Source organism: Odontomachus brunneus, unplaced genomic scaffold, assembly GCF_010583005.1.
Source record: "Odontomachus brunneus isolate Ranch 3 - 2012 unplaced genomic scaffold, Obru_v1 Obru_scaffold_001, whole genome shotgun sequence".
In the NCBI taxonomy this organism is placed as follows: Eukaryota; Metazoa; Arthropoda; class Insecta; order Hymenoptera; family Formicidae; genus Odontomachus; species Odontomachus brunneus.
In genome coordinates, this window is record NW_022639451.1 from 4,275,978 (window position 1) to 4,290,898 (window position 14,921).

Consider the following 14,921-nt stretch of genomic DNA (forward strand, 5'->3'; position numbering starts at 1 on the left):
CGGGTCTGACCAATCGCTGAAAGAAGGAAATCGCTCGAGCCCTCGTCGAGCAACTCGCTCTGGAGCACGTTGCGCGCGACCACCTGAAATCGCCCAAGACCGACGGTGACGAGGAGCGGAGCGCGGCGTGGCGCGCCGGATAATACCGCGAAGAGTGAGAATGCGAAAGATTGAGAGACGGAGGGACAATAGCGGGCGAAGGAGGAAGATCGTGGCCAAGGTATAATGCGGCACAGGAGCGAGCAAGGAGTCTCTCCTTCGATCGTTGTCAGCGGGCGGAAGCCGGCCGGCCGGCAGCGCGCGGCGCGGCTCGACTCGGCGGTGCGCGCTAGAATAACGAAAGCTAATTATGCGCTCGGCTCGAAAAAGGGGAATCACGGCAAAAACCGTCGATAATCGACATCCTGCCGCAGTCCGTCGGTCAACAGGACTACCGCCGGTGTAACTTCAGACCCTCCTCCTCCTACTGCTCCTGCTCCTCTCGTCGCTTCCCCCCTTCTCCCGTTGCCCCGTGAGGACTATCCCGCGCGACCAAAGATCCTCTCCCCCTCTGAGCAAACAAGAAGACCGACCAGAGGCTTTCGCCGATGTAATAAAAAGGGAGTCCGTGGAGAGGATGCTCCGCTGGTCGTCCGCGGCCTCGCTATGCAGGTACACTACTATCGAAAGGCGCAAAGATGCGCATCGTGATGCTCGTTGGTGGAAACCAAGCGCGCGAGCGAGGAATTGTGCGATCGATCGCCGAAAGCTGGTCTCCAAAGTGAACACCGATTAAGTCTTTTTCGGCTACAAATACAGTTAAAGCACCAATGCTCGGACACATGCCTCTAGTCCTGGACATTCCTATTGTTTTAGTCTTTAAATACGAATATTTGAAACTTTTAATATAAAAAATATACATACATATATTCTATGTTGAAAGTTTGAATATTCATATTTAAAGACTAAAACAATAAAAGGATTAGATACATGTTCGAGAACTAGTACTTTTACTTGTTTGCATCAAGTGGAGTTGTCAAACGCTCGATACTGGAAGAACTTAATTTGTAAGACAAAACAAGGTTTAAGTTACAATTTTCAAGAATTGAAAACCATTTACGGGTTACTGATATCCCAAAGGGCCGTTTTCACCGATTTCACCCTTCAACTTTGAAACCTACTCTCTGACGCGTTAAATTCTTATAGTACCAACTCTCCATTAGTCCGAATGTTGAAATTATTTTTCTCCATTTTGAATAAATAAATAGGAAAGAAATCGTTAAGGCGTGATAATTATAGAGGCTAGTTATACACACGACTACAATATAATGGGGTTGTAATACATCTGTCGGCCGTTTTCCAAACGTACTCTCGCAGGGTGTTGGTTGCAAGGCGGTTCGTTGCGCTGGCTAAGCCCGTTTTTGCTAGACTTCTCAATACCGATCGAACGTTCCCGATCGGAGAACAACACGCGTAGGTTGCTCGCCAGGCGTGACCATCGGGCTACCGCGATACACCACGAAAAACCCAGCCACCCGCCATGCTTGGTCGCTCCCGTCTATTTACATTGGCACCGTTGCGGAGAGAGAGAGAGAGAGAGAGAGAGAGAGAGAGAGAGAGCACAATCCGCCGTACGAACGTGCCTCCCGATAGACTCCCCACCAGAATAAAACTGCGACCATGCTGAAAACTCGCGACTTGAGTAAGCCGTTGTTGGTGATATATGATAGACAAGTGATAGATAAAAATCAAAATTAAAACAGCAGCGTCCAGAAATTTCAACGAGATCGTTAAAGACGAAGCTTCAGCGTTGTATGAAGATAAGGAGAAAAAAGATGATAGCATTTGTGTGAGAATAGATTTTGCATTCGAGTGCAAGATCGACTGTCACATCTTTTAATAAATCTTTACAATCTGGATAATAAAATAAAAGAGGAATATCCGCTAACATCCTGATTGTAAGCAAATTTTTCAGAAAACAGACGACTACATTGTTAAAGTTTTATCCAAGAAACTTTGTAGAACAACAATTTTGAGAGGGAAAAAATATTCGTTAAAAAATGAGAAAACCAAAGGTGGACAAAATTATGCTCACTATATAAAACCATTGTTAACCATCTTGGTGGAAGACTTGGTAGAAGACCACCTTGGCGAAGAGGATGTACGCAGAATAGCGACGCGTAGACCTTAGATGAAGAGAATATGGCGAGGAAAGGAGGAGAAAGAGGGAAAGAGAGAAGCGGGCGAAACGTTCAGCTCGCTTTACCGAGCACTGATGATAGTTTTTGCTCGGTAAGATTTTTTGCTTCTACCCCCGCGGCCACCCCCAAGGGTGGATGATATATGACCGCCCCCGAGACACTGGCCACCCCCGGGAGAATGAGGAATAGCGGTAGAGAGAGAAAGAGAGGGAGGATACATCCTGATTCCGAAAGAATTCCTTCCACGCCACGCCGAACGCGCATTCGTGTAGGTACGAATCCAATTATCGGTGAAAATAATAGAGATCGATCAAGGGACCGTTCATCGTTGATCGGCCGTGTCGTTTCATGTGTTCGGGGAAATTTGCGTGCACACCGCAAATCGAGAGCGATTCGCGCATCATTGATTTCAATGCACATTGGGAAGAAGCCTCGACGTCGCCCGTGGCACGGAGAAATCGAATCATGTGCAACGCGATCAATTCCTCATCTTCATTCTCCAACAGAACCGCCACTCCCGAGGACACCAAGAGAGAGTTCCCGCAACACGCAACGCGGATTTCTCCGTTTCGCGAGAATTAGCAAAATATCGTCGGACGGAGGCGGAAAGCTCGGTAGGAGGACGGCTCGAGTTTACGGTGGCAACGGAGGTCTCTCGCAATGAATCAATTTATTTAAGGGTAGTTGGATTTCGCGAGTCGATGCACGACGACTACGAGCCACCCTTCCCAATACCAAGACTCACCCCTCTCTTTTTCTAACGTGGCTCGTTTCGTCGAATGATTTATAGTTTTCCTTCCGCGAGCACCCGCCACCCACCCGTCGTGCCATGGTGCTCTCTCCCTTTCTCCCTCTCCCTCTCTCTCCTCCTCTCTCCGTTGCGTTTGCCTCGACAGAAGCGACGGCGCGGCATCCCCCTGCCAAATGTACGCAAAATAGTCGGGATTTCTTCAGCGTTTTGCCCCTTGCCGAGAGGGAAGGAAGGAAGCCTACGAACCTCGGGGTTGCGCCGAGTCCCAATCGAAAGATAGTTCAGACACTTTTCCGTGATAGCGAATTAGCCGATCATCTCCGCGCAGGAATGCCTGACGAAGGAAGAGAAGAGAGGAGAAGAGAGGAGAGGAAAGGAGAGGATTGCTCCTCGACAAAAAGCAGCGCGCAATACTATTTCTCGAGAAGAGAAATCGGCTCCTCGAGTAGATTTACGCACGAGCAAGATTCGCCTGTTCGAGTGCCGAATAGCCGGCACGTAAATGCCGCGGTCGGGCGACCTGGACGAAGGACGAAGGCGAGAATAATTAGTCATTTATGAGGCCGGTAAGTGGGACCGCAAATCGGTCCTTCGCGGAGGGACGACGATGTAGTAGGGACTCTGCGGGGACGACGCGGCGCGTTATCTTGAAATTATTAATCATATCGTAACGCGAGCGCGTCGCGCGCGAGAGACAGTCGAAGCTGCGGAGGGTGTGCGAGCGAGACGGGGAGAGAACGGGACACGACTCCATGGACTTATCTGGCACCTTAATCAATTCCCAGTTATTAATTATGGCCTCTGCCCTTCCCCGGCCCTCTCCTTCTACGTTAGCCTCGCGGCGCACGCTTTGGAGACCCACGACAACGACGACGACGATGGCGACGACGGCACCATTGTCCGTAGTGTTACAATGCGGTGTCAACAAGATCGCGGTCACATTTTCCCCGAGTATGATCATTAATAATTATTTACGGAAGTGTGAAAGTCAGCTTAAAGCGCGCGTCCAATGGGTGTTGACGTCCAATGGATGTCGCGAGAAGGCTTACAATTCACTCAGGTATAACAAAGTAAATATTATGTCTATAAGCTCTCGAAAAATTGGAAAATGAATTCATCTTCCGCTGAGGGTGCAATTCTATAAAACAATTTGTCATCGACATTTAAAATACAGATTGAATAATAATTATGTGCGTACGACCTGTATGCATTTCTACATGCGAAGTGCCAAAAAATACTTGCAAATTTATTTATGAGATATGCAGTTTATTTCTGCGAAATAAAATTTATTTCTCTCTATAAATAAACTTTATATCCTACGAATCAATTCTCAAATATTTCTTTGTCAGTGCATATATGAGTTAGACCGATTATTAAAATATTAATAACAATTTCGAAATGTTTCTCAATTTTTATATTGTATGTACTCAGTATAAAATTAAATATTGCGATATAGTGTCAGCTTATTGTTCAATTAAACCATGAGACTAAAAGTGCACTCTGCAATCAACAGTTCCTATCTAACAGTTTGGTAAGGCGTGAGTTTTTTAAGTCGCCAAATGTCGGAAAATATCAGTGCCAAAAGAAAGGATGAAGTTGCGTCGAGCGGAAGTTGAATGATCGTTTATGCAAATCCTAATCCTTTCGAAGATCCGTCCGAGCGACGTTGACGGATTGGCGGGGGGGACTTTGTTTGAAGCTAGTTAAACGGATTGCAATCCTCGACATCATTTGTCCTCTCGAGGAAAGCTTTCGCCGCGTTCGATTAGCGAATTTTGGTTAATTATCAATACGTGCTGCAATTGTAAAAGTTTGTTATCGTTTGCGGGAAAATTAAGACGGGGCGATTATTTTTACGTAATAAATAAATAAAAAACTAGACATTTTACTGAGATTTCGCGATTTTGGTGAACTTTAAAGACAAAGTCGTGTATTACACGGATTGCCGGCAACAAAATTTTGATCATTACTTTTAAATTACAAAGAGATTATTTCACGGCAAAATATCTCTCTATATTTCTAACAACAAATAAACGCGAGTAAACGGAACAGATGAAAACTGCTGAAATTGATAATTCACAATAAGAAGGCACTTGTGTACGCGGCATTTCAGGCTATTACGTGTGGATGTGGAAAATTTAATATAAGACAGAGTAATAAAGCGTAATTTTATATTCCGAGCGCATTGTAAAAAGATCGCGTATGCACTATGCACGTACCGTATAATATAACTATACGTGTGTAATGGAAGCAACGAACTATAGGTTTTTGTTCGTAAAATACAAAGAACGATTACTGGCAGTGGTGGCGCAACAAAAAAGGGCGGCATGCCCGACCTGCTGAAAAATTAATCACCGACGTCACAAAGGAGCCGGTCGAAGACAATGCCAGCGGTCCGGAAAAATATTTTTCACATTTTCTCTCTCTTTCTCTCTCTCTCTCTTCCTCGGTTAATAGCAAATACTCGATAATGGATCGTGGACATTCGCGACTTTCTTCTAGAAACGGAATGAAGTAGCGAATTATCGTTTTTCTGCATATTTTTCAAACCAAACAATCGAGTAGAGTTTTCTTTTTATCTCTAATGAATATCAGACGAATATTAACCGTCGTATCTCTTACTTTAAAGACGCCACTTAGGAGTTGCCGAGCGCATTAGAGACGAAACGTTTTACGCTGTCCAAATCGCACAGAAAAGAAGAACGCATATTCTTCTTGCTTGACCGTTCATTTAATTCGGGAACCGACCACTTATTTCGAGGTTTTCATGTCCCTACATACGTACATACGTATATCGAAATCGCGCGTGACACGACAAACGTGTAATCCGCGAGAAGGGTTGATCCCAGTTTAGCTCACATACGTACACCGTTGGAATCCGACGAGATTTAAGCCCCCGGCGAATTTGAATCTGTCAATCCGAAGTGTCCAGCCAACGTGTCGCTGCGCGCGAGAGAATGTATAATAAGGGAGCATTCGGGATAATGCCATCCCGGATGTTAAAAGACTTTTTTTTCCGCTGTCGGAAAGATTTCACTCGTATTCATGAGCCCGCGTTCCGATCGGCAAACGCAGCTAATTCTACTGATACATATAGGGGAGGGAAAAAGAACCAACTTGGCTCAAGAGAAAAGGACACGTGAAAAAAGTGAAGCTCTAATATCTCCTTTTTTTTAATCTCCACTCACAACGAAGAAGCGAATATATAGAAAAATCGGTGCAGAGTGTATTCACCAGCAGAGGAAATTTCAGCGATAAACACGACTCTTTTTGTATCTAGCCATTTAGTTGATGTAAAGCTAGAACAAATGCGCATTTACGCGTGAGATTAAAATATTAAAAGATTAAAAGATATATATATATATATATAAATTTGGAAGTTTGTGCATAGCATCGTGCATGTACTTAAGGGACGCGAAGGTTTAACGTATTGAATTTGTTGCACGTAACGTGACGCAACAGACAAACAGACAGACAAATAAATAAACAGACAGGTAGGTAGGCAGACAGGCAGGCAGGCAGGCAGGCAGGCAGGCAGGCAGGCAGGCAAGCAGGCAGGCAGACAGACAGATAGAAGCGAAAAAACGTACATCTCTAGCGTTATATTATATTTATCTTTACTTTTTTGATTACCGCCGCACTTCTAATTCCCAACTAATGAATCCGATGATCGTCTGATTTTATTATTACTTAAGTGAGTCGATGATAATAACAAATATATGGCCCATAATCATTGCTTAAAACTCATCTTAAGTGAATTAATCATATTTTAATTTAGAATTAGATGTGAATTTTTTAGTAAAATCGCGATTGCAAACATAGTATCATGTATATGTGATCTTAATTCCAATGTAACTGCGAGTTCAGATCTATTATTATTTTGTATCAATAGGTTTCTACTAATAGTCGTTACTTGAGATATTCAGAGAGATTTTAATTCAATTAGATGTGAATTTTTCAACTGAATTGCATGATACACGTAACATTATATTTACAATCACGATTCCACTAAAAAACTCATATATAACTCTAAACTCAAATATAAGTATCTCATTTGAGACAAGTTTCAAGTAACGACTATTAATACAGATCTAAGATCAAGCACACATGTATATAAGATAAAAGCACCAATTCAGGATACATACTTAATCCTGGACATTCTGATCGTTTTGGTCATTAAGCTTAAACTACTACTAATATCCGCCTTTTATGTTTGTTTTAGAAGCTATCCCCTCTACTCATTATAATTACTCCATTTATGCGGATTTTCGATAATATATTCTATATTATATTATAATATATTCTATATTTGCTTGTTAAATATAGTTTTATTTACGATCTCTTTTCCTTATTGATTCCCTGTTGCTCAACAGAAAAATTCTGAGACCAAATAATTTGAGAAATATCCGCTAAAAAAGTAGATATTAGTAACCAACACTGAAAAAATATGTTAAATAATCTAAGGTTTTAAATACAAATATTTAAACTTTGAACATAAAAAAAAATATATTTATGTTATCAGCATTGTGTGAAATTCAGATATAGAATACCTAAGCATTCTACAGAATGTCTATCAGTTTTTATATAAATGCTTAGGCATTTCATATATAATACCTAAATATTTTCTGCAAAGCCGGATTTCTTACTTTGCTGATAACATATACATAAATTCTACGTTGAAAGTTTTATATAGTAAGTACTCTTATTTAAAAATCGAAACAAAAATATATAGGATTAAGTATGTGTCTGAGAATTAATACTTTTACCTAATTATCCTTTTATCAAGTAATAAGATTATTCGCTATTAACGTATTTACATCTCAATGAACGTACGTCGCTTTGGTATTCTCGATATATATTTACGCGTAAGACTCAAGACTCGTCTGCAATACGCAGTATAACTTATATACGCAGTATATAAGTTTAGCATAATTTGGAGTAAAAAATCAAAATAATTTATTTCCCTTATGCCTACTATTCTAGCTTCTTCACACTCTTATTTAAGAGAGATACTTCCAGTGTAAGGGAGCTAGAGTATAGGAGGGGGGATTCATAAACGAAATAAATTATTTTTATTTCTTACTCCAACTTACTCCACGCCAAGCTTACTCCATGTATTGTAGAAACGAGCCTTCACTTTCCACAAGCAAAAAACTCATAAACGCAGAACGATGTCGATCGATGTGTTAATAGCGGTTATTCGACGCAACATGATAGGAGATAGTCGTGCAATTGCCTACGTATGTCGCAAATGCCAAAATGTAAACAGTGCCGCAGTTCGACAAGGACGCGCTCTCGCGGGTACATCCCTCTTTCTCTTGCTAACAGACCGATACTATCCCTCCCGAGATCTAGCACCGCGAATATCTCCTGGCGTCATATTATCTATCTATCTTTCCAATTACTACCGAATTTCCGATTAAGAAATCCGATGATCGCCTAATTCTATTATTACTTGTGCGAGTCGATGATAATAACAAGATTACGAGACGCCGACTCGGCATGTCGCGATAAGTACCGGTTGTATAGTAGAAAACGAGGCGATTACTCCCTAATAATGTACTTACGATATATCCCGACTGTCGCACGTTGCTATTTTCGGCACTCCTAATACTTATTTCCACGAGAGATTCACTTTCGACGGACTAAAAACGCGGAGTGATGTCGATCGATATGTTCATGGCGCGGTTGCTCGACGCAAAAAGATCGATTTTGAAGATGGCTACGCAATTGTTCGTATACGCCGCAAGTGCGCGCCAAAACGCGAACAGTACAGTCGCAACTCGACAAGGACGCGCTCTGTAGGATATGCCCGCCTCTTTCTCCCTCTTGCTAACAAACCGACGTTACCTTCCGAGATTCTACATCACGAGTATCTCTAGCGTTTCATTATCTATCCTTCGGATTATGTATACACCACCGAATTTCCGGCTAATAAATCCGACTATTACTACTTGAGCGAGTCGATGGTAACAACAAAGTTAAGAAACACTAACTTGATACGGCGCGACAGATATCGGTTGCATGTAGCGAAAAAATTAATTAAACGAGGAAATTACTCCCGAGAATAATGTACTTACGATGCGTCTCAACAATCGCCCGTCACTATTTTCGCCACTCTCGATACTCATTTCTGCACGAGTCTCACTTTCAACGAGCTAAAGACGCGTAAGCGGTCAATGGAGTAGGTTCCACGACCAAGTACCAACAACAACAATAACTCTATCTCTCTCTCTTTCTCAATATTGGTTCCAGGTAATCCTACGATTTTCCCCAACACCATTCTAATACAACACAATAACAAAGACGCGTAAAATGTGGAGCGATGTCGATCGTATTGATAGTCGTTATTCGATGCAAAAACATCGATATCTAAGATGGCCGTGCGATCGATTACGTAGTACGTCGAAAACGCGCGCAACGACAGGAACGATACCGACAAGGACGCACTCTATAGAGTACATCCCTCCCTCCCATCCTACCTCTCTCTATCTCTCCCTTGCTAACGGACTTCGACGCTACCTCCCGAGATTTTTTTAGCGTCGTTTTTTCTCTTTCTCTCTGATTGTCTCACCGAATTTTCGATTAATAATTCGACGATTACCCGATTCTGTTATTACTTGAACAAGCAATAATAAAAAAGTTAACAAGCAAGGTTAATAAGCACCGACTCGACACATCGCGACAAGCACCGCTTATATATATCGAGAAAAGGTAGATATTACTCCCTAATAAAATGTACTTACGATATGTTCCGATGATCGCCCATCGCTATTCTCGGCATTCCCGATACTTATTTCCGCACGAGACTCACTTTCAACGGACTAAATACGCGTAAAACGCAGAGCGATATCAATCGATGCTTCCATGGTGGTTGCTCGATACAAAAAGGATGAAAATGGCCGCGCGATTGATCACATACGCCGAAAATTTGCGCAACGACGTGAACGTGTCGCGGGTGCTCTGCCATTCGATAGTTACTAACAATTTCCGACCAGTCACACTCGTGTCTTTAGCTACGCGTTTCTCATTATTATTAATTAATCCAAAAAATAAATTTCCGTTTTTTGGATTAATCAACAATTATGAGAAATACAGAATTAAATACGGATGTCGGAAACTTTTGATAAAAGCTTTTAGTAAATATCGATCTACCTATTGATAGGTATTTACGGGACCGTGTCTATACTTCGAGTGTATGCTTCTGCAATGTATTTTTATTTTTTTTTTCTTTCTGCAGAAAGCAGATCGAAGAAACGGAGAGCGGAAGCGAATGAGGAGTAGAAAAGTAGGAACTCAAAGAAGAGCGGGAGTCCAAATTGCATTTACGGTCTTGACCGTGGAAGAAGGCGAAATGATATTAAGACACCGGTGGCCCTTCGTCGGGGTCGATGTATCATTTGCCGGCGGGTCGTTAAGCGGTTTCAATTAGTTTCCCCGTGCAGGTCCTCCTCCGCACCCACACACGTGTACATGGACGAATGAGGGGGAAAGCCCACCGCCACCCGGCTTAATCGCGCGGTTCAGTTTTTTCTCATAATTAGGAAAAGCTCGTTAATACATCCCGGATATATCTTTCCCGCACGTCGACAACCAGTTTCGACGAGTGTAAGTTCGAGCGTTCGTCTACGTTTCTGACGAAAGTCTCGTAAACGCGCAAATTGAGACGAAAATTTAATGCTAATCGCGAATTAAGATATAAAATGTTAGAAAAAAAACATTAACAGATAATCGTACGGTAGATCGATCTGCATATTTCATTGTATCGATGTTAAATAAAAAAAAAGGATAAATCCATCTTTACGTTGCATTATTTAACGTTGTTAAATTATTATTGATAAAAAAATTATTAAAAAAAGAGCGTTTTTGATGAAAATACATTTAGAAAGACGTCTGCTTAATTAATATTAAGGCTCTGCTACCTCCGCGTAGAAAGTCAGAGTTGACGTTGGCGCCTAACAATGTCGAGAACACGAAATAACCATGTCAGTGTAGCTGATTGGCTGACACTCGGCTGACACTCGGCCAGGCTCACGCTAGGTCTCGCTTGACACCTCGGAAAATTACTTGCATTTAAGGCCCGATCTACAATAGATGGAGTAAGAAGTAGGAGTAAGACAAAATGGAAATAATTTATTTCGCTTACTCCCTTACTCCAATAAAAGTTTGTCCGTCTACATCACATGGAGTAAGCCTGAATTAAGTAGTAAGGACTGGAGTAAGGAGCTGGAGTGAGGGAGTAAGCGAAATAAATTATTTTCATTTTGTCTTACTCCTACTTCTTACTCCATCTATTGTAAATCGGGCCTTATTGCGTTATTTTTCAGTTTCTCCGTGAAGTATGTATATTATTGTGATCCTCACAGCCGTAAAATGTAGAGCAAACTCAGTGATACTGGTGATACATTGTGAAAATTGAGAAATTGTGTTCATACAGGCTGGTATCTCAGCTGTCAAACCACCGTGACAGTCGAAAAATGTAGTATTATTTCAGGAATTATTTCATGATACTACGTGATATATCAGCCATATATCTAAGTTTGCTGTACTTTTTACAAGTTTCAGAATTAGGAAAATATTTGGTTCTTCAGGGAAAAGTAAAAAAATAAAGCAATAAGATGCAAGGGAATTTCGGTATGTCATTTCTCGCTTCTGACGTCATCAAACCAATATGGCCGCTCCAGAGATAGCAGAGCCTTAATTGAGAAAAATTAGAAATTGATTGTAATGTAATTTTACGCGTTTAAAGTGGAATAAGTATATGTTTGTTCTTTGAGAAAAATAAGATGAAATCTTATTTGTCATTTTAGGAAGTATAATTAAGAATTATAATAAATAGTACAATCTATAAGAGACTCACCGAATGAAAGAACGCCAACTATCCAAGAAGCCCTTCTCGAGGATGTAAAATAGTTTCGCTAAATCGTCGCACTTGGATATTTCATTTCTATTCTTTCCATAATACAAATCGGTGAGCTCGTCCTTCTGCTGTTTCGCCTTGATCTTGTCGTCCTTCTTCGCTCTTTGTGCGTTTTCCATTCTCTCCTTAAAAGAAAATAATGGCGAATGTAGAATCGAGAGACGTGTTCGAAAAAATATTCCGATAACTTGTTTTGCAAGAAAACGATTTACGAAACTTACTTCGCAGATTGTACAAGACGTAGATTCGATAGGATACTCTTTCGAGTCCGGGAAATATTTCCGAAGAATCGACCATGCCTCTTGAGGTATCACTTTTCTACTGGAGTCTGCCGTTTTGAGAGAATTATGCTCGCAAAGTAAATCTTCGTTAAAGTTGATTATAATCTCGTTTTCCTCGTTTTCTTCGATCTCCTTTGAACAGTCACTTATGTTTTTGTTCTCCTCCTGCGGAATATCTTGACAATCGTTCATCTCTTGCTCCATACCCTCTAGGAACGTTTCCATGGCTAATTTTCGCCACGATCGTAAAGAATCGGTGCCAATTATGTAGCTTGTCTCAGAACTAAGACAATAGAAATGTCATATTATCATTATTTTTCTTTCTATTATAGAAAGATATCAAAGAGGAATACTTACGGTTCTTTAAACGTGCGAATTAGCTCACTGACTTCCTTGTGATCGCGCTCCAAAGATAATTTAAAACGCAACAGTTTACAACGTCTTTTCACGCAAGTCTCGCACAAAGATGTTTGATCTAATCGTGGACCTCCCCGATACCTTTCGTAAAGCACTTCGGCCGCTGCCACCGGCACGCATTTTGCGCGACTAACTTTTAATGGGTCGAGTCGGTGATGCGAGCACATTAAGGTTGAATTATCAATCGGAGGGATACCGTCCACAGTAGAATATGCGTTTAACCATTTCGATAGCCAATCGGTCGGTATCCAATAGTATTCATCCCAAGATACTGTCGATGCGATAATGTTATATACATCTATGACAAGTTGTCGCTTGAAATTGTGATCTTCAATTTCTTTTTGCTGAAACACAAAACAGTAAATAATATAGCAATATACGCAAAAAGATTGTAAACATAATAATAATGTTTCTTTTAGACGAATAGAAAATATTTTCTTACCTTTTCTTGTTGGGCAGCTAATAAACTCAATTCATGTTTAATATTTTCTTGTCTGACGAGTTCGCGCATTGTGTTACTCACTTTCCAACTCTCGAACTCCATCTGTGGAGAAATAAATCAATGTATTTAATCGATTGTATTTTTTAATATGTATTCAGCATACATCTATAATAAATTAATGGTACCTCTTCATAAAAGTCTCGTTCACCGCAACTCATAGCTCTGTGCGCAGCACCATTCAGTCGTTTGTAATCAAGTTTGACAATTTTTACTATTGGTTTCTTTGGATGTTGAATTTTATTCAGCAACTGTTGCGCAACTGGTTCATGTTTGTCTTTACACTCAGCATTTACACAAACTGTAGGAACAGCAGTTTCTATGGTTTCATTCTTCACATTAGTTGGCACATCATTGTTTTGAGATGCCACAGATTCATCCACTTTTATTTTATTTTCTAAATCTAGTTTGGGTATTATTGGAGAATTTTCTTCTTCCGTTGGCGACATATCCCCAACACCATTTTTCCGTTGTGCTTCATCCGGTATATCCGATTTGTCTTTAACAGTAAGACTTTCCAAGTTAACAGGGTTGCCGGGGATGCTCGCTTCTGCGTCAGGTTTCTTCAACTTCATTTTCTTTGTAGCACTTACTGGCCAATCTGTAGTTAATTTTTTATAAACCAACATATACGCTGTATTCGACGAAAGGAATCCTTTCGGGACGCGACCTCGTTTCATCGGTTTCACGTTATCTATAAAAAAAGAGAAAAAAATCCGACTTCTGTCATGCTTCAACCTTTCATTTTTCATCTTTTTTTTTGTTTTTTAATTTAAGCACAAAACACGTAATTACCATTTACTCCATCTTCGATCCGTTTATTGTGCATCTTTTCCACTTTGTCGTCACTAAACTGGTACCATTCACCACTCGAATTACATATATTCGCGATGTAATGTCCAGAGTGAGCAGATGGACCTTTATGACTTAATACTGCAACAAGACTGTACAAGTGAGTTTGCGGCTGAGACCTGATGTATTCTGACATATCGAGATCCTCGGGAAACTGGATATACGAATTCAACTTTTTCTTCTGCCCGGAATCCCTGTCACAGTGAATTGTGCCGTTAGTTAAAGTGGATAAAAGATTCTCGCAAAACTTATGAATGTCCTAAACTTACCTATGAAATACGAAACGCATCAGTTGGATGTTTAGAGTATCCGGCAGAGTTTCTAATCGTATGAATCGCCTGGCATCCTGTTTGTCATTGCAAGTGGTACAGTGATATTGATTTGCGCCCGTCAGCTGCTCTTCGGACAAATACTTGTCTATCGCCTCCTTCAAAGTGGCCGCCAATTGCAGATCCAATTCGTAGAATGTGGTAGACGTCGGATACTCGGTACCGCACGTAGAACAACTGCATCAAACGCAGAAAAATCGTAATTACCCACTAAAAAGTCGTCGCTCCCTGTCAGATCGGTTGATCGCACCAGTCACCCTAGCGAGCAACGTGTCCTACCATGTTCTCATCGTCATGATTCATCAGCATCATCATCGTTTAGGACAATTCTCATTTGTTTTCCACTTCAGAAAACCCACCAATTGATATAGCTGTATTTTCCCTGGGTCAGCCTCTGCAGCATCTGCTTCAGCTCTGAGTGCAGCTTTCCTTCTATATGGCACAGTAGCAGCTTGGAGAACTCCTGAGCGTCCTGCTGCGTTCTGGTATCCAGAGATAACGCGACAGCGAGATTCATCGGATCAAGAAGACTCCGATTTCCAAATTGCATCATTGCGAAAATGTATTGCAATTGGCCGACTGCAGTTACTGGATGATACGGTTGTCCTGCCTTCTTAGTCTGGTACGATGTATCCCTTTCTTCTGGATCTTCCGTGATATCCCATTTGTATATTATTCTCCTGTTGCCAATA

General features: G+C 41.2%; 1 protein-coding gene across 11 annotated transcripts in view; it reads right to left on the minus strand.

Annotated features, from left to right (window-relative positions):
• Positions 1 to 14,921, minus strand: part of LOC116851463 (ubiquitin carboxyl-terminal hydrolase 48-like) — a 61,620-nt gene that overhangs the window by 44,926 nt on the left and 1,773 nt on the right. For 9 of the 11 annotated variants that reach the window (XM_032830939.1, XM_032831336.1, XM_032831111.1 and 6 more), the window contains 8 exons: positions 14,589 to 14,909; positions 14,170 to 14,406; positions 13,844 to 14,094; positions 13,177 to 13,742; positions 12,992 to 13,093; positions 12,490 to 12,893; positions 12,073 to 12,415; positions 11,792 to 11,976 (listed from right to left, as the gene is read on the minus strand). In XM_032830939.1, the coding sequence (XP_032686830.1) occupies positions 11,792 to 11,976; positions 12,073 to 12,415; positions 12,490 to 12,893; positions 12,992 to 13,093; positions 13,177 to 13,742; positions 13,844 to 14,094; positions 14,170 to 14,406; positions 14,589 to 14,909 (2,409 nt within the window). Of the gene's footprint in view, positions 1 to 10,853; positions 11,628 to 11,791; positions 11,977 to 12,072; positions 12,416 to 12,489; positions 12,894 to 12,991; positions 13,094 to 13,176; positions 13,743 to 13,843; positions 14,095 to 14,169; positions 14,407 to 14,508; positions 14,910 to 14,921 lie in introns of those variants that run through there. The other 2 variants (XR_004379649.1, XM_032831689.1) reach the window with 2 other exon arrangements.